The sequence below is a fragment of the Diadema setosum genome, chromosome 12, assembly GCF_964275005.1.
Source record: "Diadema setosum chromosome 12, eeDiaSeto1, whole genome shotgun sequence".
NCBI lineage: Eukaryota > Metazoa > Echinodermata > Echinoidea > Diadematoida > Diadematidae > Diadema > Diadema setosum.
Window position 1 is genome coordinate 7,047,975 of NC_092696.1, and position 27,610 is coordinate 7,075,584.

The 27,610-nt window shown below is 36.3% G+C and overlaps 1 protein-coding gene across 1 annotated transcript; it reads left to right on the forward strand.

Annotated features, from left to right (window-relative positions):
* Window positions 1-3,908: 3,908 nt before the first annotated feature.
* LOC140236328 (uncharacterized) lies at window positions 3,909-27,121 on the forward strand. Its single transcript, XM_072316282.1, has 8 exons — window positions 3,909-4,164; window positions 5,313-5,438; window positions 13,853-14,026; window positions 22,729-23,007; window positions 23,466-23,741; window positions 24,271-24,543; window positions 25,631-25,894; window positions 26,958-27,121. The coding sequence occupies exons 1-8, from the start codon at window positions 3,909-3,911 to the stop codon at window positions 27,119-27,121; spliced, it is 1,812 nt and encodes a 603-aa protein (XP_072172383.1).
* Window positions 27,122-27,610: the final 489 nt, after the last annotated feature.

The window sequence follows — 27,610 nt, forward strand, 5'->3', positions numbered from 1 at the left end:
TACTGATTACTCATTTTCCTTTTGAGAGGATGGTTTATTTTCGTCTCGTATATTAATGTGACACTAGATAACCATAAAGATAGATTTGATCATAACTGTGTCATTACAATGAACTATGGCAATCCTAGTTGATCACATGTCCATAAAATGCACGAGTCTGCCGTTTCCTAACTTATTTTTTTTTCACTTCACCCAGAGTTGTCAGACAATAAAACAATCACCAAATTGTCGAAGTCATGCAAAAAGTTTTTTTGGAAGTTATCTATCATTAAATGCGAGCAAAAGAAGAAAAAAAAAAATGTCACGACCTTTTTTGAATAGTCATGTGCAGTGTAGTCAGATTCATTTTCCATGATCAGATCTGCCGTTAGATGTAAAACGGCTTTGCTGCCAGTTAAAATACAACGCTACAAAATATTGTTTTTATTTTCCTAGTTTAATTCTCCCATTTGATTCCAATATGTCAATATGTCCGATATGGTCATACAGTATCCTTGCAACTGCAACGAGTTCTGGTTTGTTTGAACGTTTGTCCCAAAACTACAAATCATCGTATTTTCGAGTGCAAATTGTACATATTCACAAATATAATATTACCTTTTCCGTTTAATAGTATGCAACCTCGATATCTCGTATATACAAGCATTAATTCTAAAACTAGGACGGTATAACCGAATATTACACTTTGAACATGCCAAGATTATTACACTGTACTTTCAAAGGAAAAATCTGGCCTTTTTTATCTGACTTTTGTTATCTCAAGATGTTAGTAAAGGGTTTTATTTGCTCAGTTCTTTCGTTTTTCTCAGTTATAGATATACTTGAGATCAACGTTAGATTATCGGAAAATATTATTCAAGCATTAAAGCAGGGACGTCAAATCTTCTTACCTCTCTGATTAAAACGATCGTTTGTTGTGTTGGTTTTGTTTTGCGGCATGACTCATTACTGACTAGTCCTTAAACCAGTTAATGTTCAGAAAACATTGCAAAATTACGTATATTTCTACTTTATTATGGTAAGTTTTTTAAACATACGAAACCATCTAGCTATAGTAACAATAAAATCATGGTATTTTAAAACACATTACTGCACTGTCATAAACGTCAATTATCAAAAGAATAAAACCGGTTTATTCGCACAAAGAGCCTCCCGTTACTTTCATTTGTTTTAAAGTGTTATTGTGTGAGGATATTAGAGATGAGACTGTCATTGTAATACCCCCTCCTCATCGTTCCATTTGTTTTTTTTTTTCAATTATAAGTCTAGTTGTGATCAGCATTAAATTATCGGATATTCCAGCATTAAAGGAATCGTTTGTTAATTGTGTTGATTTTGTTTTTTTCGCACGACTCATTACTGATTAGTCCTTAAACCCGTTAATGCTCAAACAATAAACAAGTTGAGATTGTGATTGTGATTGAGAGGAAAGAGTGCAATAAGAAAAGAGAAAGCTGAGAATGCATTGTGATAACTATTATTCACACAGCTGTGTACGAAATTCCAGTGTAGATGAAATCTAGGTTCACAAACTTATTAAAACGTGATAATCCGAGGTAATCGAGAAATGCAATAAATATTTACCAACGCAAAGACGAACATTTTTAACACATCATAATAATTGAAAGAATGAACGAAAGAGTGTGTGTGAGAGGATATAAATACGGCCAAGGCACAGAGGGAGAGTGAGCTAGGGAGAGAGTGAGAGTAAAAAGAAGAAAACCAGGGAAGCGAATATTCTGGAGGCAAAAGCAATAAAGTGAAATGCAAACATTCAAAATGCATTGCACACATAACACATATCCGTACACATTATTACAATTGTAATTATTGCAATTGTTGGAGTTAAATATGCACAAATCATCTCATTTCTCAAACTTGGAATTTTTGAAGAAAAAAAAAAACATCACTCTAGAGGCAACTATGAAGAAATTCTCTGCTTTTTAGTAAGTCCTTAAGTGCCAAAAAGTTAAACAACCTATCATGTCTGTACTTTAGTTCTTCTATATGTGACCGTGCACCTCAAAACGAACATAAAGTCGCACACACTGATTTTGCGTGAGGACTTAAAATAAGTGAAATGGGTCATCCTAGCCGAACTTGACTTTTTCATATTTTCTGAAAAAGCGGGTCTTCTTTTACATTATGCTAAAATTTGGTATCATAAAACGGGCAGAAAAGTGTGTTTTTTTTTTTAGCAGTTTATCTCGAACATTTTTGGTAGAATAGTGTGATTAGGTGTGTCTTTAGAATCCTTCTTTTTTTTTTTCATTTCTGAAAAACCTTGTCCACACTCTTCACTTTCAACTCTAATAACTTTTGAAAGGATAGTGCTACTGCTTTGAAAGTTGGCATTAACTATGGACAGAATGTTTTAATGAGGCATGCTCAATTTCAATTTAATTATATAATCCCTTCATTGGTGTTACTCTGGTGGTTCACTTCCTGTTTTTGTCCCATTCATCGCACAGCCAGCACGGTTTGGTAAAGATTAAGCGCTTGAATAGACACTGTACTTCAGAGCCTCTTTTCTCAGTTCACACTTTTCCTGAGTTTGTGCTTTCTTTCCAATATTTAGATAGGTTAGGAGAGTCCATTTGATTTGAGTTATACATCATTTTAAAGCTTAAAGTCTGCTCTTTTACTAAAAATTCATGTTTGGCGACTTTTTGTTTGTTTTGAGGTGCAGGGTCACATAATATTATGATGTCTATGTGATGAATCAGACAAATTTCAGGTCTACTACAAGTACTTCGAATTCAGCAGATTCTCTTTTCGTCCTTGCAAAGAGTGCACATCATGAGACATTAACAGCTCTTTGTACAATGTACCGAATAGTTGAACAAATAAAATAATAAATGCTGAATCTCTGAAAACGTGAAAACAAACACAGAAACAAACAAACATTGTTGTAACAACGAAGTTGTTTATGCACTGGATCAAAATTTTAGATGTTAAGTCGGTAATCACTTACAAGTACAATGTAGACTGAACCAGCTGCCTTTCAGGGTGCTTACGCGTTTGCAGGCATTATGATTATGAGACATCAGATTATTTAAAACAAAAGGATGTGACCTGGTTCTGTAATGCTAATTTGCTGAGAAACTTATGGCAATGTATACCTAACGAAGTGATCGTAGTTACATCTGAACACATTATTGTGAATATATGACTAACTGACATGATTACATTAAAATGATATGTATCACATTTGTTTCAAATTGGTAACTTTAACTTATATCTGTTTGAACTGTTCGTATAATATACATGTAATATATAATATATATATATATATATATATATATATATATATACATACATACATATACATATATATATATATATATATATATATATACATATACATATATATATAGATACCTGTAAAGATATTTTTGAGGGATTGTAGCCCAAATTTTTATTTATTGTTGGCGACTCGCTAAAATTTTCCTTCAAACGTTTTGCAATTAAAGTGGAACAAGTTATATATTTTCACATGCTAAAATAACAATTCAGAGAACATAGAAATAGGTAAATAATCAAATTGATGTTAAGGCGTCTTACGCATTTCCTCGTGGTGGCGGATCACCAGTAAAGACGGCTAATAAATTTGAATGCATGACGTACGTGTGATTATTAGAAATGCAGTTTGATGTATCACCCGGCCACTTGAAGACGAAATATAACTATCATGACGACTAGTTGTGCATTTCGGGTTTAAAAAGCGAGAACCAATGAATGAAGCATTTACTTCATATTACCTGAATAGTATGCCATTGTTATTTAGCGGTTAAGTCCAATAAAACACAAAGAATGTACCAAATATGTTACGAATAAACTATTCACTTCGATTTCATAACCTCTTGGATTCATTCTATTTTGATTAAGAGTTTCCATCAGAAGGTGTGATGACCATCAAGCTTCACGATCAATCAGATCCTGACATAGAGCCTGGTCTTATCATTGAGTGTCACGTGACTCCTCACGACCAATCATCTCCACCCATCGCAATATATGAGATAACCGTTGATGCCGTCCAGCTCTCCAGATCGTCTTCACCTCAAACTCGTCTTTCTCCTCTTCCGCGCTGGTGTGTGGACGTGTCGTGTAAAGGAAGCAACGGACTCAGAAATACAACGTCAGCGTTTATTTGCTGTCCAAAACGTAAGTACTCTTTGTCTAATTTCAAGTGCTGTCTATAATTCAGATGAAGATTTATGTGCAATGTTGTTGTTGTTGTTACGTAGAAGGGTGCTTGGAATTACGTCCATAAAACAAAGTGAAAGGGGTGTCTGCATGTAATATAAGAGTCTTGAATTCGAGAGGTTGGTTTCTTTAGTCTTCTTTTTTATTCTGTTGTTCCATATTCCACATTTTCGTACAGCACAACAGTCAATTTGAGACGGAATTAAACAAATTTATCAGGACAATATATGAGGAACCTACTGAAAAGCAAAAGTTTGTAGGATTTAGGATTCGTAGTAATAATACAAGCTAGGTACAATTTGTCAATGACGAGAAATGACGGAACACGCGAGAATACAATATGTTGAAAATGCAATGAATATGAAGAATCGACAAGAATGTTCATAATTAGACTGCAGGTTCCAGTTGCACATAAAGTAGAAGTTTAATCAAAAATAAATATTATTACCCGAGCGAGGCATCGTTGCGAGGACGCACATATTATATTTCATGTGATCACGATCAACTTAAAAGCAGGATTAAAAAACTAAGAAAAGTTCTCTACTTACATGAGTTCCTAGGAAAGCCATTGACATCACTGATGACGATGGTATGATTTTATCACACTTTAGTGCAGATATTGGCTAAAGCATTTTGATATTACGATCCAAGTATCTCCCAAAACTTTTTTTCTTGATTGATCACCATACATGGATAGATGCACCTGCAGCAGACGCCCTTTCAATCAGACTTCACGAACAACAGGACGCCAACCATCCAGGAGGAAACCTTTTGGTCACATGTCAACTGAAACCACGTGATCAGCCTTACCCATCCACACATTCGTCATCAAGGTAGACCAGGAGATAGTTTCGTCGTCAGAGGTCCCTTTTACCAGTTTTACCTCTTCGGTCATCTAAGGTATGCGACACAAAAAAAAAGAAGATTTTGGTTATGCGCAATGTTTTGAGTGTACGCAGCTTCTAGTCTTCAGAGTTAAGTAAACGTGGCTCCATTAAGCTTACTTAAACATGAAACAAATGACGTTGAATTTGAAAGTGCTTTCAATCCATACACATGATAGGACCCATTACCTGATAAATTAACTGTTGCTTCTAACAATTCAGTTCCGACAAGTCTACATGAAATCATCTCCATCGTGACGCACGTTCGAGAGAGTGAAAACAAACTGACGATCACGTGTCTTACTGACCCAGGAGACATTTTTGACACTTTCGAAATCGTAATCGACGGTGAGGTCCTGTCTTCGTCATGGCATCCTACCGTCGTACTGTCACCTCGTCCTCACAAGTGCGTTAATAGGGAGCTTTAGATTTTAGACGCGCGGACGTTCAAAGGGGAAAAAACATGGTCTGAGCGTGCGCAGTAGCGCACGTCAAGTTACTGCGCACGCTCAGACCATGTTTTTTTCCCTTTGAACGTCCGCGCGTCTAAAATCTAAAGCTCCCTAATGTCATGTGTAACGGAAGCAACGTACACAGCTGGAGTACTTCGCTCGATCTGATATGTCCAGGAGGTAATAAGTTTTTGTTTTAATATGAATTGTGGTTGCATATATATATATATATATATTATATATATATATATATATATATATATATATATATATATATATATATATATATATATACAGGTCTAGTCACTAACACTATCAACTCTGTTGTTTGGAATGGAGATCTGTCAAAAAATGACATAAAGGTAATACACTCCTAAAACCGCAACATAATTTCAAATTCTACGTCGCTATATCGAACTTTCCTTATAACTGAACCAATTAACAACAACAAAATGTATCGTTCATTATCATGGGGAAGTTGATTGCGCACTGTAATATTATAATACCTTCCTGCACCATGTGTTGCATCCCAACAGATAAGTTTTTTTCCAGAGATGGAAACTGTAGAAGGAGTGTTGCACCAGGAATCCACCACTGCAGTATTGTTAACAATCGCCTTCATCTTATCAGTGGCTGTGTGTGTTGCTGCAGTCATCACACGAAAACAGCTCTCGTCTCCCACTGAGGTGATTGTGGATCGATTAGTTGATATAGATAATATTTCTATATAACAATGATAGATTTTATTGAAATTATATGTTATATGTAATGTATGATTATATAATATAATTCGATAGCTGTCATTTTTCAAAACAGGCATGGCACAGTATAACATATTTTGTTTTCAGTTGTAATACATGTATATTAGTTTTCTCCTCATTACAATAAACTTGTTGTCATTTAACTTGTCTCATATAATCCATGAAAGTCACAGCACTTGATTATATTTCATTCGAAGATTCTTTTGTTTTTCATTCATTGGATTGATTTTGTAAAACTATGCGTATGTAAATGATTTTCTCTAATTCCATTTTTTTGTTGGAAATAAACATGAAATAAAATAAATGAAACGATATCTTATGAAACGGCAAATGAAATAACAGAAAAAAATAATCGTTTCATTAAATTCGTGTATTTACAATATTGGCCATACCAAGGAGTGTTTTTGCCAGGCATGTACAATGAACATGCCAATACGTCAGAATTAACATATTTAACTCTGTCTCTCTTTGCAGTTATCAATCACAGACGAGACATTATAATCTAAGGTAAGTATGACTGGAGAGGCTGACCAAGCGGCCAGTAACGCAGCAACTATACAGACTTAACTCACCTTTAGACAGCCTGGAAGAGCCTCATCATGCACGACGATGTCCCGCACTGAGTTGCTTGTAGATTGAGTGAAAAGCAAAAATGGAACTTTAAAGAGTGTGTGGACAGCATTCGTGACAACGTGGTGTCGGCTAAGCATTCTTGCATACCGGCCAGCCAACCATATAAAACGTAAAGCTATTCAAGAAAAAATGAACACCCCGATACGTCTTCAAAGCACCGTCACAATAACCCGCAGGCGTACTCAAATTTGTAAATACACGTGTATCTGTAAGTCAGCATCACGCTATAAACGAACAGCCACAGTTGTCCATTTTGGAGATGTGTTATCACCATTCATTCATTACATATCATCATTGCTGGGTAACCAGTTTAGGCTAATTTTTAACCCAACTGTCAGAATAAGTGGAATATGTATCCAAATGAATTAGTGCGTGATGTCGAACTGTTGACACGATGAATATCTTACTTGTACAGAGCTTCCTCACAAGTCACACTTAAGTAAATAGACACGCAATGTGAATCAAAAGAGATTATAATAAATGAGATGATTGTTGTTGAAGTTCTTATCATGATTAGATTACTTACGCATGATTCATTTCTTGTGAGCGTATATTTTCAAAACGGCCTCCTCAAAGAAAAGCTTGTGTTTAAGATTCATTGATTTATTTCATAACTAAAGAAGTAAATCGCGTTTTGCTTCACTGTAAAGGTTTGAATTACTACATGACCTACTTGACCAACTCTTAAGAATCCGTCAATTCAATGTTGTTGAAGTAAAAGAACAAACAAGCAAAATGCAAACAAACGAATGCACAGAAAAATAAGTCATATAGATAGAATTATGTATCAATTTGTTTACTAAAGCTCAGATAAAGGCAGTACGCAAATAGCAGCAGGAGACTGTTATCTAAAGATACTTACAAGAAAGTTTTTGAACACCAATCTATTATTTACCTCTACTCCTCACTTTGCTCTCAAAAGTCTGTCCGTTTAAAAGTTTACCTTATGCAGGTTTTTATATATCATGACCTTCATCATTGAAATATATTAAAGCTTCTTATTTTCCATTGTAAATTGTAGTTGTTTTCTTATTTTCGTGTGTTACGCTGTTGTGAGAAATTGCTGTATCAGCCAACTCAGTAAAAGACAGACTTTTAGTGAAATATGTTTTGACGGGTTAATTACTTGTCCTCAAAATGTCTTAATATGGCGTTTTATTTGAAATCACACAAAGATATACGCAAAAATATGTATATGGTAACGTAATACGTTGTATGTGTATACTATAAATGTGTGCGTGTGTGTGTGTGTAACTTTATAATAAGTAGAATATTCTGTTCTTGTAATCAGCAATCTGTTGCTGTTACACGTTGCCAAATGCACCTCGATATGTAATGCTTCTGAAATTAGGGCTACCCAAGAAGTTGGCAGAAGTATTATGGGGTACATAACAATGTGCAGCGATAATGCAGACACTAATACATCAGATCAAATATATGTAATAGATTAAAACTACTTACTTTGCATTGTTTATTGCAATAATTGTGAAGCTTAATCCTATTGAAAAAAAAAACAATTGAAAGTAAAAAAAAAAAAAAAAAAACCCAAAACACCCACGTATTTAAAACATTGAGTATCTTGTTTATCTATCAATACAAGGTGACACAACAAATGCGGGGTATAGCTATCACAGAGGATTACCTTTTTTTTATCTGCTGGAAAAATAAAACAATAAGCCAATTTTTCAGTAGTTAATTGATTTGTCGGGAATTCACCAGGAGCTCTTGTTTCCGAGCAGAATGCGTATCCGTAGAAAGTTACTAAAGCGTGGCCTATTCGTTGCCGAAGAGGGCGTGTTTCCAAACCCTACTTTTGAAATGAGCTTTTCTCCCTCTCTTCCTCACCCTTTTTTAAAAACTCCGTTCTTGTGTTGATCTGTGTTTTTCGATGTTTCCTGTTACACATTAGCAGAATTGAAATTTCATGTTTGGCACACCTCTCCTTCTTTTTCTTCTCCTCCTTCCGCTTGCAGCTGTTCTTGTTCTTGTTCTTGTGCAACATCGTTGTGATTATTCTCTGTTATTGCTTGCAGTGCCCTGAAAGAAAATGATATGAAGCAAGAAAAGACACTGAAGTGATTTGAAATTCTGAAATAAAGGAAAAATAAACCAGCAGGGATAGTTATGATTTTTTTAATACTTTCACCTTCTGGTTTGTCTCTTTGGGGAATACATGTCAACAGGAATCTAGGGGAGCCCACACAAAATCTTTTAGAACTAAATAATCTCGTATTTAAATGATGTATAAAGTATATATCTCAACATATTATTCGTAAGGCACTAAATGTGAAATTTCCCAACATCCCGTGCATTAATAGCGACGTGTTTGTTTGTGACCAGAGGTTCTACATTTTTTTTTGTCAGCATAAGAATTTGGTTATTTGTGTGTGTGTGTGTGTGTGTGTGTGTGTGTGTGTGTGTGTGTGTGTGTGGCGTGTTTAGGTCCTTTCTGTTATGTGCTACAAACAGTGACCCTGCTGCTGCTGATTTTTTTTTTTTTTTGTCAGAGATATCTCACATTAATATTCTCACTTGCCATGACATAACATACACTGCGAACATCTCTTATTACAACGTAGGTGAAGCAAGATGTGATTTGCCGTTTGTGTCATATTCATATTGATTTTGAGACGTAAGTGACCGGTGTCCAATGTCGTGTGTTCTGGGAGTGGAGTGTCGTAATAACACTAATGAGGAAGTATAGTTCTCGCCTCACTCTTCAAAAGCTTGCTTTCCAAACACATGCAATTATACCACCCAGGATATAATTTTGTCCACTTATCCACTTATCAGTGGGGCATGCAGCTGGGGGAGGTAGCTAGGGCATTTGCCTTTTCAAATTTCTATGGTTGTATGGTACCAATGCAACATACATCTAGAATTATTTAAAAAAAAGATATGTTTATTTGTTTGTTTTTAATTTCTTGTTGTTCCATATTCCACATTTCAACAACTAAACAATAAACATAACCAAAAAAAAAAAAAAACACAAAAAACAAATGCATGGATGAATTGTCAAATGCAGCATTTAAGACGATTAAACATGTGAAATATCAAAAATCTGCCTGTGGGTTTCGAGCTAGGCGGTCACACATTATGGAGCAGAAAACTATAGGGGAAATAATGTAACAATGATTCACCTTAGAGCGATGTATGTACAAGATATCACAATAATCGAAAATAAGGCATTTCCAGTGATGGGAACAACATGTTATCGAATATGTCCATCGCCTCGCACAGTAGACACTTAATGGCTCTAGAGCTGAAATAACATCTCAGACATAGACATATACTAACGCAGTTCTATGCTACACAACCGAAGACAGGTGATACTGATAGTAAAGAATACTATATAGGTAGCTTGTCTTGTGGGCGAGGAATCGTTTTGGGACTCAGTTCAGGGACAGGAGCCCGAGACGATGGAGACAGTTTGATTGAAAAAAAAAAAATAAGCATACAAGTATAGTACGTATTAGAAAGACCGTATGTTCATGGTTTTTGTAAATATCATGTCACAATGATAAAGTGAAAGAGAAAGACTGGATATAGGGGTATTCCTGTGATATGATATGAATCCATTTTCCCCTGAATCCATGTATTATACATTGTATACGTATGTGACAAAGAGAAAGAGAGAGAGAGAGAGAGAGAGAGAGAGAAAGAGCTAATGATAATAATATGGAAGATGTGTTTCGACATTTCAAGTGCACCTTCAGTATAAAACTCTTTCGAAGTAATTCGAGTAATTCTTTCGAAGTAATTCGGGCAAATCTTTCGAGTGTTTACACTTCAATGCATTGCTATCACAAAGCGGGCAAATGAGCTGACAAAAGCATTTCTAAAAGTAAACTATTTCACGATAATGTTTAAAGTACGTCAACTTATTATACTCAAAGACAATCTTAGATTGCAGTTGATCATCGTCAAGTACCTCTCAACTTTAATAGTCATACATCTTTTCGAAATTACTTTATTCATATTTCAAATCGGAGGTATGAAATCCTTAACGGTCTGCTTGTTATTGATTTTGCAACAAAGTGCTGTGTCTTGACTCACATCCTGTCACGTGACTTTTATGTGTTAATCTTTATGAGTGTTATCATTGAAACACTACCCTGTATTTCTCCTTAGTATCTAGTTACATGCCGTATCAGCTAATTTCCCCAAACCGCTTGCACATACCAGACTTCTCGTTATTAAAGGATCTTCATACACTTTCTACGATTCAAGTTGGACATTTTTCTGTCAAACATTACAAAAGTGAACTTGTGAAAATTAGCTGTGAAGTCACATATATAGAGAAATGTGCACGCATTATTCGTTTCTAGTCCTTGTAGTCGACCGAAATAGAATTCGTATGGTGATATCAAATTTAAGATACTTCATTTGTGAAGAAATCACACTGAGAAGTAATGGATTTTAGGTTTTTCATTCTTTTTCTCATTATTCTACATCGAAGGCAAAACAGTGGTAGTGCAAGAAACGTGCATAATGTTTAATCCCCGAGTGTCACCACACCCTCCCAAAAAATCTCCAACATTAAGTCCTTCATAATGAGAGTCGTTCGTTACAATATTAGTATAAAGTGACCCTGCACCACAAAACCAACAAAAAGTTGCCAGATACGGATTTTCAATTAAGGGCAGCTTCTGAAAGAGCAGACTCTAAGCTTTAAAATGATGTATAACTCAATCCAAATGGATTCTCCTAACCCATATGAATATTGAAAAGAAAGCCCACACTCTGGAAAAGTTTGAACTGAGAAAAGAGGCTATGAAGTGCAGAGTCTATATTCAAGCACAACCTGTGCCGTGAATGGGACAAAAACATGATGTAAACCACTGTATAGTAACAACGATGAAGGGATTATCAGAGTAAGCTGAAATTGAGCATGCTCTATAAACACATTCGGTTCATGATAAATGCAAACTTTTAGAGCAGCATCATCATCCTTTCAAAAGAGTTGAAAGTGAAGAGTGTGCAAAGGATTTTCAAGAAATGAAAATCGGCCTCTAAGAAAAACCTGATCATACTATACCTCTACCAAAAAAAAGGGGGTGTAGAAAACCTGCTGAAAAGGCACTTTCCCATCATTGTATGATCCCAAACTCAAGAGTAATGTAGGGAAAAAAATAGCTCTTTCAGAAAATATGGAAAACTCAACATTGACTTGGTTGACCCGTTTCACCTTTCTGGAGTCCTCACGTAAAATCAAGGGGTGCGACTTTTTGTTTGTTTTGTGATGCACGGTCACATAATACAATACAATTAATCACAATATATGAGATGTGCAATGACCCTCTCTGAAGCCATATTCATCGCAGATTTCTGAAGAAATAAGCAAGGTTATAAAACATGTTTTATAAAATAAATTGTGGGAGCTGACATAGGACGGAAGGAAGGGAGCAGTCCACAGATCTCTTCTTAAATACAGGAGTGATACATGCGATTTTGACCTCTTCTTGAAAACTGTTTTCTTTGGGATTCTTCTACTATTTTTTTATCATATATTTTTCAAACATTATCATGTGTCCAACCTATCCCACTTTTGCAAAAGATGTGACGTGATATAGGTCCATTCTATCTTTTTGTTCCTGGTGTTGTTATAGGGCAGTTTCGTAGCAAAGTTCAGTGCGCAAGAATCTTCAAACAATACTGAAGGAGGCAGAATTAACCAAAAGAAGAAAAAGAAGAAGAAAAAAAGAAGAAGACGAAGAAGAAGAAGAAAAAAAAGTTCGCAGACGGGCCAGCTTAATAGCGACACGTGAGTTTTTTGTTTTTGTTTTTTTTTTTTTTTCAAATCTATAGAATTTCCGCTAAGGGACAGGATAATGAAATATATATATATACAACACACTTCTTTCAAAAAAGTCATACATTCATATTGGATACAATAATTACAAATGGCGATAGCTGACCTCGTGCAATTTTCTTGATTGGAAAGTTTTTTTTTTTTTTTTTTTTTTTTTTTTCGCAGTGGTGGTCTTACAAGTTGTATTTTGTTTGAACCATTCTCTAATTACGGCCAGGAAAGACCTACAAGTAGACACGGCCGACACATAACGCTTGGCGATTATTATAGGCGGAGTGATATCTCTGTCCGAGGCTGTGCACTGTCCTCTGCTTCCGTGTCCGTCGTGAGGCCGATCTCAATATAAATGATCCAGAGATTCACAGGAGGTTGGCACCGAATGCACATGTTCTGACTAATAGCATCTCTTTCTTGGTAAGAATACTTCATGTGCAACGTAGCTAGATTAACATTGCCTGATAATACACACTCCCGTGATTTGCAATGATACCAATAGAAACTTTTTTCAATCATGCTTTTCTTACGTAGCTTATATTTGCATACTTTTCATTGATATATATATATATATATATATATATATATATATATATATATATATATATAAGATGTATATATATATATATATATATATATATATATATATATATCACCTCATCACGCATGCATTCAATGTTCTTGCAGATTTGGACACTAAATTGGAGGTCGACATGGCTGTGATTATGATCACGTGTTGGATGTTGCTGTTCTTGGTGCATTCCTGTGGTAAGATAGCCTTCCCCTAATATAATATCTTTTATCATAAGGTGCGTTTGTGTATTAATCAGCGCCTCAAAAAGAATGTTTTGCATATCAATTCAAAAGAGACACATTGTTTTTCATAGCATGACCATGACACAATTAGAAAAAACAAATGTTCAACTCATGCGTTTTCTCTTTCCATATTTGAATAAATTATCAAATAATTTGTAAGCTGACATGACAAATCATATTTAGGCTCATGTCTACAAAGTTTTATTCACGATGGTCTGATATAAAACATGAAATAAATAAAGCTGCGATCCCCTGCCATTTCTTATGTCACTTTGTTTGAATCTTGCTCTACAGTCGCCGTGACTTTCACCGTACCGAGTACCCTGACGGCTAACCGCCAAGTCACTGCGCGGTGTACGGAGAGTGGAGTGCTCGAGTCACAGACAGCGAGCTGGTTCTTGGACGGCGTCCAGATCACTGAGGGCGTGGTCACAAATAGCAATCAGGCTCGACAAGACAAAGGATGGGGTTACCAGGGGAATGTTCAATCGGCTCGGTCTACGGATACATACCGCTCCACTGCTACCCATTATTTAGGCTGACCGGAAAAAAAAGAATAACGTTTCGAAATGCAAGCTCAGTATGATACTTAGAACAATATAATACTCATCTTCCGTTATACGCATAGCTCATCTTCTGCAAATGATATATAACCAGGTAATTGTCTGTAGAAGAGGCCTGCCTACTAGGGAGGATTTCTGCCCAGTCAACCTCTCTTACAATTAGAAGGATGGTTACAACCTTGACATATTTTGATTTATCCTTTTATATATTTCTTAGGAAGCTTAATGGTGCCGAGACAGCACCGTTGCTTGATGATAAGAGTAACAATGCACCAAACAGTGACTACACATGAACAATTTGGAATATTGGTTGATTTGGTAAAAGATCTGCCTGGGAGTTAAATAATGTAATGGATTTCCGGTTATGCTGTAAGTATAACAATTAGAATACTGATAAACATAAAAAAACATGTTCATGTATGGACAATGACAAAACAGAGAGGACAGAGACAAGCTAGGCCCTATTACATACCTCTAGACAAACAATCAATGTCAAAAGACTTACTGAACGAGGAAGTCTTATGAGCGACAATGAAGACGGAAGTGACCTTTGTGTCATAAAACGCAAGTACCACAAAAAACTCCCGTTATTTCAATCCCTGGGAATGATATCTTTTTAAATGTTCCCAAAACACAGACTATCATGTGTTGTGAAACTAGTCATCGAATTTGAAAGTATGTATGTATAACTGTTTAGGACAGAGCATGCTGGTGCTTTGATTATGTTGGTGAAGCTTTGGAAAACACCTCAGGCAGAAAATGCAAGCGTTGAGTCGGATTCGCTACTACGGGTTAGGAAGGATGGAGTAAACATGAAGACAAAGACTGACACAATACGACTACCTCAACGATGTAAAGGATACAGTTAAGGTTAAGTACGATAAATCTTTAGCTGCGGCAGACACACAATTTGCACAAAATAAGGTTTGATTTATCTTATTGCGGCCTGCTATTTCTGCCATACTACTCCAAACGGAAATGACAATATTTTGATACACAGTCGTTGCACTTAGAGTCGCATCATCACTATTCATGTCAGATCCATTTAGTGTTGGTGGTGATCATAAAAATGTTTTGGATTACGCCATTGTAAAACACAAATTGTCCAATTTATGTTCCCACACCGACGGAAGTTACGTTTGATAGCACATAACGATGGGACGTTAAAAACCCTTTAATTACTCGGAAATTGAATACTCAAGAAAGCGTGATAGTAGTTAAGTATAGAATAGGATTTTCAAAATATCAAAATCATTGAAAAATTATTCTTTTCCATGTTAGGACGTGAAAAATTCACTTTTTCCACTTGAATATCACTTGGTATGTTAAAGGCGTATTGGTAGACGACAATCTGCCCGACTTGGACCATTCTAAGTGTTTAGCATGGCCTTCAAATTTACAGATGTTCGACAAAACGAATGTAAAGTCGGATTGTCGTGATTTAGGCACAGTGAACAACATCGTGTGAATCAATATTTCCCGTAACTTTGTCTATTTAACCAGAAGGAATAAATAATTCTTGCTAGATGGCTTTGATGTTTCTTCCCATGTCGCTGCTTGATTTACACAGGTTGGAATGTCCACACTGGACTGAAACCAACAAGGAAGAGTCTTTGATTGTCTGTCATATTATAACGGTGTAGCCCCAGTCTGGGAATTGTTTTAGGAATTCTGGTGGTGAGAAGACAAAAAAATTACTAGCCTAGGGATGAGGTATGATTTTGTTGTGAATTGGAGATGTGACATATACAGTACAACACAGGCAATGGACAAGTGATACCAACAAAAAATGAAATATATGAAGCTATAAACCATCTATTTGCTGGTGTGATTTCGCATCTATTCCAATCATATTTTGTTTTAAATCTAATCCAAATGAATTAGGTAAATTTACCCTATGCAGAATCTATGATTGATTTGTTTAGTCCAAAGGGCGTGAGATTAAACCGAACAACATACCGAGAGACATACACGACATACCCCTCACACTGGTTGGCCCGTTCCAGTGGCAGAAACATTACGCTCTTCATCGGCGCCTCTGATACTGTACTAGTGTAGCTGGCAAAAATTATAATTATCATAATACGACTTGAAGGTTTAGGGAAGTGAATTCAGACAAACTGATATGCATTACAAAGTGTTTTAGAAGCAAAGAAACAACACATGTAATTAGAGAAAGCAATTTATTCTCTTGTAAGTCTCTGCATTTTTCTGCCCTGTTACGCTTATAAACACTATAGTGCTGAATGTCTTGAGTAACGGCTCCACACAATTATGTTTTTTTATGGCAATTTTTGCATTATTTCTGATATACAATATTGATCCTACGCCGTGTAGAGTTTGTGACTATCTTACTACCTATCGATGATGTGACAAAATTAAAAAAAAAAAACAAACAGTAAAGCATCGAAATTGAATTCGTTATTACATTTATCACGGACATTCATCTTCGTCAGTAAAAAAAAAAAAAAAAGCAGAAAGAATGGGAGAACTATGCCGTCTGATGTGAAAAAAAAAAAAATGTGGTATTGCATTCTGTCAAGAAATCATTTCCACAATACTTTTTCTTCAGCCATAGATCATGTATTTTAGTGCGTATCCTATTGAAATTTATCCAGGAAATGCACGTTCATTTGATATTTTCAGTTGGAAACCGCAGGTGACAATTCTGACACGAAGTATACATGAGCACTATTGGCACGGAGAGCCGAACGAAGTACAGTTTCAAATGACTACTTAGGAATAACTATTACTCTCAACCCTATTACTGCACGGATCGCTGCTATCACTACAAGACGTATTACAACATCGAAAGTGTGTTGACCTTCACCCCTTCCTCCTCTCATCATGGAAAGACTCTACAGTGCATCATTTCCGGTTCTCAACAATCAGCCACACTCAACGTTAGACGTATGTATCCAATACCAATTTTCTAATCTTAATTGTGTGTGTGTGTGTGTGTGTTTGTTTGTTTGTGTTAATAAAGATGTGATAAAACCTGTAAAGATTTACCGTTGACAAATGATAAATGAAATCTCAGTTTCATAAGACCTCATGATGCACAAACACTACATTTTCTCATTTATGGTTTAATACAACGGAAAAAAAAAATACACGTACAAATTGTACAGTTGTCGGTAGTAACGTTGGTTATTTCACCCTTTTTTTTCGAAGAAATCAAGTGATAAGTATGAAGAAAAGGCATATAACCGTATTGTTTGTCAATTGCAGAAAGAAAACACAAATATTGTTTATATTTATTATAAGGCTGTTGTATAAACCGGTATTTACATGGGGTCGTCAAGACTGAGGAGTAGGCCTACTGCCCAGACCACAGTATTCTCCTCCAGGGCCATCAACAGACGCATCCCATATCTCACTATGCGATAACCTAAGGAAGATGCAGATGTATTTTCCTGCACCTTCAAAGGAATTTTCATTTCAACATTGCAAATACGAGATCCATGTTCGACTGAATACTTTAAAAAGAATAAAAACTTTTAACAACAATTATAAATAACGGACAAAATGTGAGATAAGTGCTCCATCATTATCAATGCATTGTTTTTCGCGAGGTGGTCCCTAATAATGCCATTTCTTTACTAATGCACAGCTTTTCAAAATGAAACGTATATACTTACGTATTTTAACTTTTCCGTCATCTAGCTACTTTTTTTTTCTGATTTTTTTTAAATATACAGTATGTCCCCAAAAAATTACAACGCGGCCTTCCGCAATGATATCTTTAAAAATAGTGAATCAATCTAAATACAAATTCAGGGTATGAAACTGTAACTCATTGCCCACATCTTACAGAAAACCCCATTCGGTTTGCTTCAGTGTTCAAAGAGAAATAAGGAATTTTGTAGAGTATATCGGGAATCTCTTCTGTCCAAGTTCTGTCTATTGTTCACACACAAGATCATCGAAATGCTAAACTCGAAAGTATCTGACTCATGACATGCTTTACAACAATCCACATTTCTCTGTGACCGCTTAACCAAATTGAATGGGGTTTTCTGCAAAATAGAGCTAAGATGTTATACCTTAAGACTCTGAAGTAGCACGTACACAGGTTGATCATAATAGGTGTTATAAATTCGAAAATCTGATTGTAATTTTTGTGGCGACTTACTGCAGTATGTCCCAAAAAAAAATTACAGTAAGATTTTCGCATTGATAATGCCCAATATGATTAAATGTTTCAAATGCTACTTCAAGGTCTTGAAATATAACATTTTAGCTCTATTTTGCAGACATCCCCATTCAATTTGGTTAAGCGGTCACAGAGAAATGTGGATTGTTGTAAAGCATGTCATGAATCAGATTCTTCCGAGTTTAGCATTTCGATGATCTTGTGTGTGAACAATAGACAGAACTTGGACAGAAGAGATTCCCGTCATCCTCTACAAAATTCCGTATTTCTCTTTGACCACTGAAGCAAATCGAATGGGGTTTTCTGTAAGATGTGGGTAATGAGTTATAGTTTCATACCCTGAATTTGTATTCAGATTGACTCACTATTTTTAAAGATATCAATGCGGAGGGCCCCGTTGTAATTTTTCTTGGGACATACTGTATATTCACGTTTATGAGCGGCTCATCTTTTCTCATAAAAATCAGTTCACACAACAAGTTAACTTATTTTTCTTTACTGTAAATGCAAGTATTTCCTTATACAATGCCACTGTATTTATAGCCTGATTTCTACTGTACATTGTGTCTATATATATTTGTGTGTGTGTGTGTGTGTGTGTGTGTGTGTGTTGGTGGGTGTGACAACTTTGGAGAGATTTCAATAAGTATGTTTTTCTTGACGAAAAAAAGTGAATTTTTGTGTGTGTTCTGTGTACTGTAAAGACACACATGGGCAAACTCATTCATTAAAAAAAAGTTGATAAAGATATAATTTTAAAGTTATTGTTTTACTATATCGTAACAAAAACGGCATAAATCAAGCGTAGTCGCCAAACCAAAATTTATAGTATAAAAGATACAATTTCTAGACGTTACCAAGAGGGAACAGTGTGAGACAAAAAAGCGCTATCTAAACTGTATTCATCCACCTTGATATGTAAGGCAAGCAACCCTGGACCTGTTGACATTACGTCCACTCCAAAAAACTTAGCAATGGGGATAAATTGCCTTGTCTAATGGTACAAATGCTGCTATTTGTGAACTAAAAAAAAAAAGACCTCACAGAGAGAAAACCCACGAGTCACACATCCCATGAGTTCGACACTAAGCAAACAAGGCCCACGAGACCGACACAATGTTGCCGACACGTGTTTCATTGTCGAACTCGTTGGGTGTTTTTACAATCCTAAGTGCTGAACTCATTTGCTGTATGACTCGTGTATTTTTCTTCAATGTCAAACTCCTGGGCTGTATAACTTGTGGGTGGTGGTCTCTTGGGGGTGATCCCCTCTTCTTTTTCTGTTGATAGATTGTCACGTTACCATAGAGAAAGTTTGAAGACACACTGTGAAAAGGATATAGCAGCGTATATTACCTCACTAGTCGAGAGACAAGTCACGTTTATTACAGACTAAAAGAACCTCCTTATCATTGGCTCCTGCAATATTTTTTTTTACGTATGCAAGGAACGAAAAGTGTTCATAAATCATTCTCTTGTTGCATCTTGCTTGCAGAGTTTATTCATTTTATTGATTTAGAGTGTTTTAACAGTTCTGTGAATTTAACAATATGGATATAATCTAGCTGCACCGAGGGTTTTAGAGAAAGGATTGAGGTCTTGCAAAATAAAATATAGGTTTTCCGGTTTATTTTCAAACTTATTTTGATTTGATTTGTTTGATAGATACTTTACTTTCTGCAAATGAATATACATAAGATACATAGTCATGAACATGTGGGAAACATACAAAGTATATTTAAAACATAGTCATTTAACTTGCATAAACAAAGATATAAAAAGAAATTAATGGTATAATAAATTATACAGTATGCATGTCTATGCAGCAGAGATTACAATAATAATTGTAGTTAAGAAGCGATCATGCAGAGGGCCGCCATTGTAAGCATTGCTTGAAAAGATGGCCGGTCCGAGGAAAAGGTAGGGACGTACTAGATTCGTAACAATACAAATTCTGCTGCGAAGATAGCAGGGGAAAATACACTCTGATGTGTGATGGTGGTGAATGTGCGTGCGAGTGCCTCAGTTTTATAGATTTGTGGTTCAATTTCGTCCCGTGAGATCTGGAATATGCCAATCCTAGTTTCACGTATTTTGCCGATCATTTCGAACAAAGTCATTTTTCACACACTTTCGTCATTGGCAATTCGTCCGTCACACTCACTGCACACCTATAACAGCAAACGCAATTTCCCCTTTTAGCGATCATGTTCGTCAATTTTTTTCTTCAGGTCCGTTTCATATCTTTTCTGTTGTGTTTTCTTGGGTGTTTACTTTTTTTCCTGCAACCGTTAACTTTTTCCACATTTAGAAGTAACATACATACACGTATACCGTACCCCCGCACACAAAAGCACAATATGCACACACACGCACGCGGGCGTGCACACACATATACACACAAACAAACATATCTTTCTCAAAGAACACATGGAGACAAACATAGTACTGTCAAAGAAACGAAAAAAGTGATCCAGACAATTTAACATAAAAAGTATGTGTAGAGTTTAACCCCATTTTAATCTACATTGAAAATGCATTATTTTTTGTCGTTTATCAGTTTGAATAAAGTTCGTTTTAGGTGTAATAACATAAAATCGGGAAGTAAAAGACCTCAAATCCAAAAGTTGTCACGACATGATTAAAGATTGTCTTTACCGGTTTTTAATGTTATCTGACCGCAGTTTATCCTTTAATTTCTCGTACATATATATGTAATATATATATATATCTATATATATTTATCTCTCTCTCTCTCTCTCTCTCTCTATATATATATATATATATATATATATATATTTAAATATAATACATATAAATCGGGTTTTCATCGGGATTCGAACCCGAGACCTCCGGATTACTAGACCGGTGCTCTACCTACTGAGCTATTGAAAGCCCTAGATTTTTAGGTTTTCGTCCAAAACCCTTAACTCTCTTTGCTCGTGTGGTCAGGTTAATGTGTGTGTGTGTGGCACACATACACACACTATAGCTTCCGACCACGTAGAATAAGTTTACCCTCACACCATAAGACCAATCGTATCCGACGAATTTGTATCCGACTAATTTGTTTTGAAAAAAATTTCCAGTCGATGGGCGGCGGGGACTAATTTCAATGACAATCGACGATTTTTGAATGTGATGTCTTCGAAAACGGTTGACGAAAAACGAATTGCAATGACGATGGACTAAACTGAAGTTAGGATTTACATTCTGTGAGTTCCTAAAGACGAATGTAAACGGAAATTCTTTGAAATTTAATTTAAAAAGTGCAAAAAAATGGACCTGAAAACTGTACACTATTTAAGAATAAATATGTTCTATTCTAAAACAATATCGAGCAAGATTTCTTTCCAAATATTAACTATGCACAACATTGTTAATATGCATACCAAAATTGATACATATAACGTAGCAACATGGTAGCTATAGAGACGTTGCTTCGACGCAGACATTAATAATTAATTGTGCAATCACATATTGAGTCCTACGAAAAGGCCGGCGTCGTTTGCCAAGTCTGTACACGAGTGTGCATGCTTAAATGAAATTCAAACATGCGATAAACAACAAAATGGTCCGAATTCACGAAGGTAGTACAAATGAGAGCATGGTTTAAACCATGGACAAAAATCATGGAACGCCAAGTGTCGAACGGAATATTTCGTTACGAAATTTGTCATTTCGTCGACAAAATGACCGTTTCGTTAACGAAATATTCATTAAGTTACAAAATGTTTTCACCTTGTTACAAAATAATCATCGACGAAACGACTGATTTTGTAACGAATTCCATGCGACACTTGACGCTCCATAGTTTTTACCCATTGTTTAAACCATGGTTTCATTTGTACCACTTTCGTGAAATCGGGCCATTATGTATTCTCTGAGTTGATGTATTAAAGTGTAGACAGAAATTGATGACAATCCAATTGTTACCAACACACAGATGGCCCTGCTGATGGTGTGATTAGTATCAAGACACGTGGTCAGGGGTCTTCTTTGGAAATTGAATGTCACGTGATCCCGCAGAACCAGCCAGCGCCCGCTATCAATTCATACGTCATCAAAGCTGATGGCGTTATACTCACCCAGTCATCTTCTCCTACTACTCTCCTTTCTCCACGGCCTCGTTGGTGTATCGAACTGTCGTGTGAAGGAACGAACGCCTTGGGATCGACATCGAGTACATCAATCTATTGTCCACGAGGTATGGTACAATCGGTAAAGCTTCTTCTGAAGCTTGAATGCAATTATACTGATAGGTCTTGAAAACAGTCCATTACGCATTATGCCATGAATAAAATCAATACGACTAAAATACTCAAGCAAGTCTTCAGGAGGAATCTTTGACTTCAAACTAACAATACCATTTCAGCTCTGTTGTTAAGTGTAGTTGAAGGTTTCTTAATGTTGTAAAATCGTGTTCCGATGTTTTATGTTTCCCTGTGCAGCACCTCCGCCAAACGATGCTATACAGGTTGAGTTCCAAGAGTCGGGGGATCTTAGGGAGGTTGGTGGTCACGTTGATTTGACTATATCCTGCGAGATAGCCTCTCATACTCGACCATTCCCGCCTATCAACACTTACGTCATCAAGAGAGATAGTCAAACATTATCGACCTCCAACTCGTTCACCCTATCTCCTCGACCGGATAGGTGCACGAATATCACGTGTATTGGCGAAAATGACATCGGGTCGGCATCATCTCTTGAAATCTACTGTCCAAAAAGTAAGACTTTATATTTTTTTTTTCATTCTGATAGTTCACCGGTATGTCATATCACATAATGTATTATACCTATTCATAATGCATTATGTGAGAATGATGAATATTAATACAGTGTATATTTTAATGTGTGCTTGAATGAACTGTGTGCACTTTCATCAGGCATATTAGCTCTAGCTCTTATACATTAATGCGTGAAGTGATGCATATGCATGGAATGACACATTCTTTCGTGCAAGAAAACCAAGGCATTCAGAAAGGAATGCATGTGTGAAGAAAGGGATGTGATAAACAAAATGATTTTTTTTTTCGTTCACACATGACAACTCAGAATATTCACCATACATCTTTTCAGTTTTGTTCTGCAGGGTGTTATACCTGACATGACGTCATGATATCTTTTCTTCAATGGTTGAGCTTTTAATGGCTTCTTTCAAATGCTTCCTGTGATTCGTTGGCAGATCCACCACGTGATCATATCATTGACATCGTGTTCGACGAAGGTTTGGATGACAGTGGTCGAGGTACTGTCACCATTTCCTGTCATGTGAACGAAATCGACCAACCCTTCCCTGCTCTCGAGAGGTACGAGATCAAAGTTGGAAGTGTGACAGTGTCAAACTCGAGCTCGTCATCGTTCACGGTATCGTCAAGCCCTCCAGGCTGCACGGACGTCACGTGTATTGGAATGAATGAACTCGGTTCGACATCTACAGTGAATGAATTTTGTCCAACAGGTAACTTTAATTGATAAAGCCTTTTTGTTATTGACTGGGGTGTTAGAAATGACGAGATTAGCTTTAAGCAGAAGGAAACTAAATAAGCATCAAGAATATAGATGAACCCCATTTATAACCAATCAACATCATTGCATATTATATTAAGTGAGAATATTTCATATTAATGATTGTTATTAAATTTATTTTACCTACACCAAAGGACGAGAGTCATCTATAGTTAACAAACCATTATGCTTGATTTAGAACAAGATGTTTTTGACCGAAACGAAACCTACTACAGATTATTAAGACGCTCGTATGGATTCCCCGATACGACAGCCTTTCTTAAGAGTAAGATGCGTTGATTATACCTTTTATTCCGTTATAAGTAATACATGTATGACATAGAAGTTTACGACAGTATACTGTAGTATACTACAGATATCCTCTGATGTAATTCCCCATGTTCATAACGTAAAGTTACAACTAATGAAATGATAGTACGTAATTATTTTTCATTTGGATTTCTTCCTGATATCAAATCAAGATCCTCCCGGGGAAGACATCATAGCTCTGCAGATTGAAGAGCAGATAGTCGCAAGCGAGGTTAACCTTGTGATCACGTGTCACATCGAACCACGTGACCAACCCACACCTCCAATTGACGCATACGAGATCTCCGTTGACGGCGAGACGATTTCATCGTCAAGTGTCCCGTCTGCGATTATGGAATCTCGTCCTGACAAGTGTATCAACATCATGTGTGAAGGAAGAAATAGACGTGGCTCAACGCGTTCAACGGATTTGTACTGTTTTAGAGGTAAATCCAGATATTCTACTTTTAAGATATTCTGTTTGTCTGCTTGATTGGTTGTTGTTGTTTGAAAGAAAGAGAGAAGCGAGAGAGAAAAATGGGTCCCTTTACAGATAATCTGCCCCAGACAGCACTAACATAAAACAAACAGTTTATAACTGTGACCGTGCATCACAAAACGAACAAAACGTCGCACCCCTTGACTTTCTGTGAGGACTCAGAAAAGGTGAAATGGGTCAACCGAGTCAGTATTGAGTTTGTTATATTTTCTGAAAGAGCTATCCTTCTTCTACATTATTCTTTAGTTTGGAATCATAACATTAATGGGAAAGTGTGTTTTCAGCAGTTTTTATACAACCCTTTTATAGGAGAGAATAGAATGATCCGGTATGTTCTAGAGTCCCCTTTCTATTTCTTGAAATCCTTTACTCACTCTTCGCTTTCAAGTCTAATAACTTTTGAAAGGATAACACTACTGCTTTTAGAGTTGGCATTAATCATGGACAGAATGTGTTAATATAACATGCTCACTTTCAGCTTATTCTGGTTATCGCTCCATTGTTGTTGTTCCGATGGTTTTACTCCCTGTGTTTTGTCCCTTTCGTTGCACAGCTAGCACGGCTTGGTAAAGATTAAGCGCTTGAATCGACCCTGTACTTGAGAGCCTCTTTTCTCAGTTCACACTTTTCCAGAGTGTGTGCTTTCTTTCTAGTATTTAGATACGTCAGGGGAGTCCATAGCTTTTTAAGAATCTGCCCATAACTAAAAATCCATGTCTGGCGACTTTTTTGTTTTGTTTTGTGGTGCAGGGTCACAATTGATTGGTTGTTTACAAACAAGTTTTTAGGGTAAGAATGTACTATGAATATTATTCTATTATAATCATAGCTAAGTTTCGATCTGAAATATGACACGATATGCTAATCTAAGCACGTAACACAAAACACGTGAAATATCATAGTGCATTTACATTCCCACATATATCGTACCTTTGTCTTGAAATGCCTTTCCAATTGTTTGATAAGTGTTTTTTCATACTCTCACCTTAGAATTACATGTTTACCGTCATCCTTTACGTAATATTGAATAATAGATGACATAATCGATGTTCAGTTCAACGAGCGCGTGGGAGAGAACAATGGGAAAATCTACACAGTGGTCTGTCACATCGACGAGGAGTACCAGCCGACACCAGGTATCCATACCTTCCTCATCACAGCCGATAACGTCACTCTCTCATCCTCCCGCTCCCCGTCGACTGCCTTCACCCCTCGGGCCGACGGGGGTACCGAAGTCTCCTGTACGGGATGGAACGATTTTGGCTCCACCACTGCAACCAAGACCTTCTGCCCGTCAGGTAAGCTGTGGCATAACATGGAATTGTTGAAAATGATGTGTTTAAAACCTACCCCTTTTCTGATGTAAAAGACGAAAGTGTACATAAAGCGCGTAAAACTACTTTTGTCAATTATTATCGTGCTCTAATGCAGATTGTTATAATCAATATAATCGTTTGAATATTCAGCGGTTTGTGAACATTTATCTTGAAAACGGTGCTTTTTTATATTAAAAAAGAGACCATAACAACTGGAAAGCTGGTAAACCAATGTAATACATGATACACTAGTCTAAAAAAGGACTTTACCACTATTTTCAATACGTTTAGTACTTCTCTTTAACCTGACATAGGGTCATGATACATGTGCTATATCTTCAGACATTCAGAAACAGATGTTTACTACAAAGACATACATACAGTTTGTACACACACTTACGAACACACGTGCACGTGTCTGAAGTCCTTTCAATGAAAGGACGTTTGATTGGTAACAGCCCTACATAAATCCAGAGATTAGACTATTCTCTATTTATCCTATCCGTTTTAAATACTATGTTCTGATTCCGCGCGAACATGCCGTTCAAGCTCGTTCTAGACCGATGTACACTTAACCTCTGAAGAACGGAAGTGATGGAAAAGTCATGAGATATGTCTTAACATGTCATATCAGTTGAAGCTACAATTTGCAAGAAAAATCACTAAGTAGGGACAATAAATGTGACCGAAAACGAAAACTTATTTTTTTTTTACCACGGTTTGATGAAGTCGGCCTCGTATTTTACTCCATTTTAAGCATTTTCCTTTTTATCTACAATTAGTTGTTCAAAACATAAAAGTATACCATGCAACACTAAAGCATTGAATGAATTAAACATAAGGGTCTCCTTCACCGGCTAGTTTTACTTATTAATACTTCTATTATTCCTACGTTAGTCAAGTAAAAGATCTCAGCGCGATTTGCCTGCGATTGAAAATCAGATACCTACATCAACCTAGCATGTTTGAAAATCATGAATAATACAACACTCTCTTTCAGGCTAGTGTGCATTTTGTCTCATTGTCTTATATAAACTCGCAAAAGCTGTGGAAATAATAGCAGAATTTCAGCGTCAAGGAGCCTTGCAACGATCGTCGACAACTTACGCTCTTCTTGTGGTCGTGTTCTTCCTGTCTGTAATCGTCTGCATCGCTTACGTCAACAGAAGAAGAACATTCTTCCCCCCTGACGAGGTATTTAAAAGATGATCAGACTACAATGCCACAAGAAAGCACCAACACCCTTCAACTTGCACTTCACCAAAGTAAAAAAATTGCCTAAAAAGTGTTTACACCAACTTACCTTTAAGACGTGTTGAGGATCTTTCACATGTATTATGCATCTTCATATCACAGCTTGAAGTATAGGGAGTTTGGTTTCGGAGGCTTGAATTTTATGTCATACTATAGATTTCATTTGTACAATATGTTGGGTTTTTTTTTTTTTTCTCGACGATTTACAGTCAAGCAAATTCGGTCCAGGAACGAATTATTGTAGAAGCTGTGAACGAAATACAGCATTTATAATTGTTTAAGTGGAAGTGACTGATATCGCAAGCTGTACAAACTGTAATTGATGTACATTTTTGTGTTTTATTGAAGGGCAGATTAACAATCTTGTCTTGTCATATTAACTTCTCATCATATTTGTGACCGTGCACCTGAAAACGAACATAAAGTCGCACACACTGATTTTGC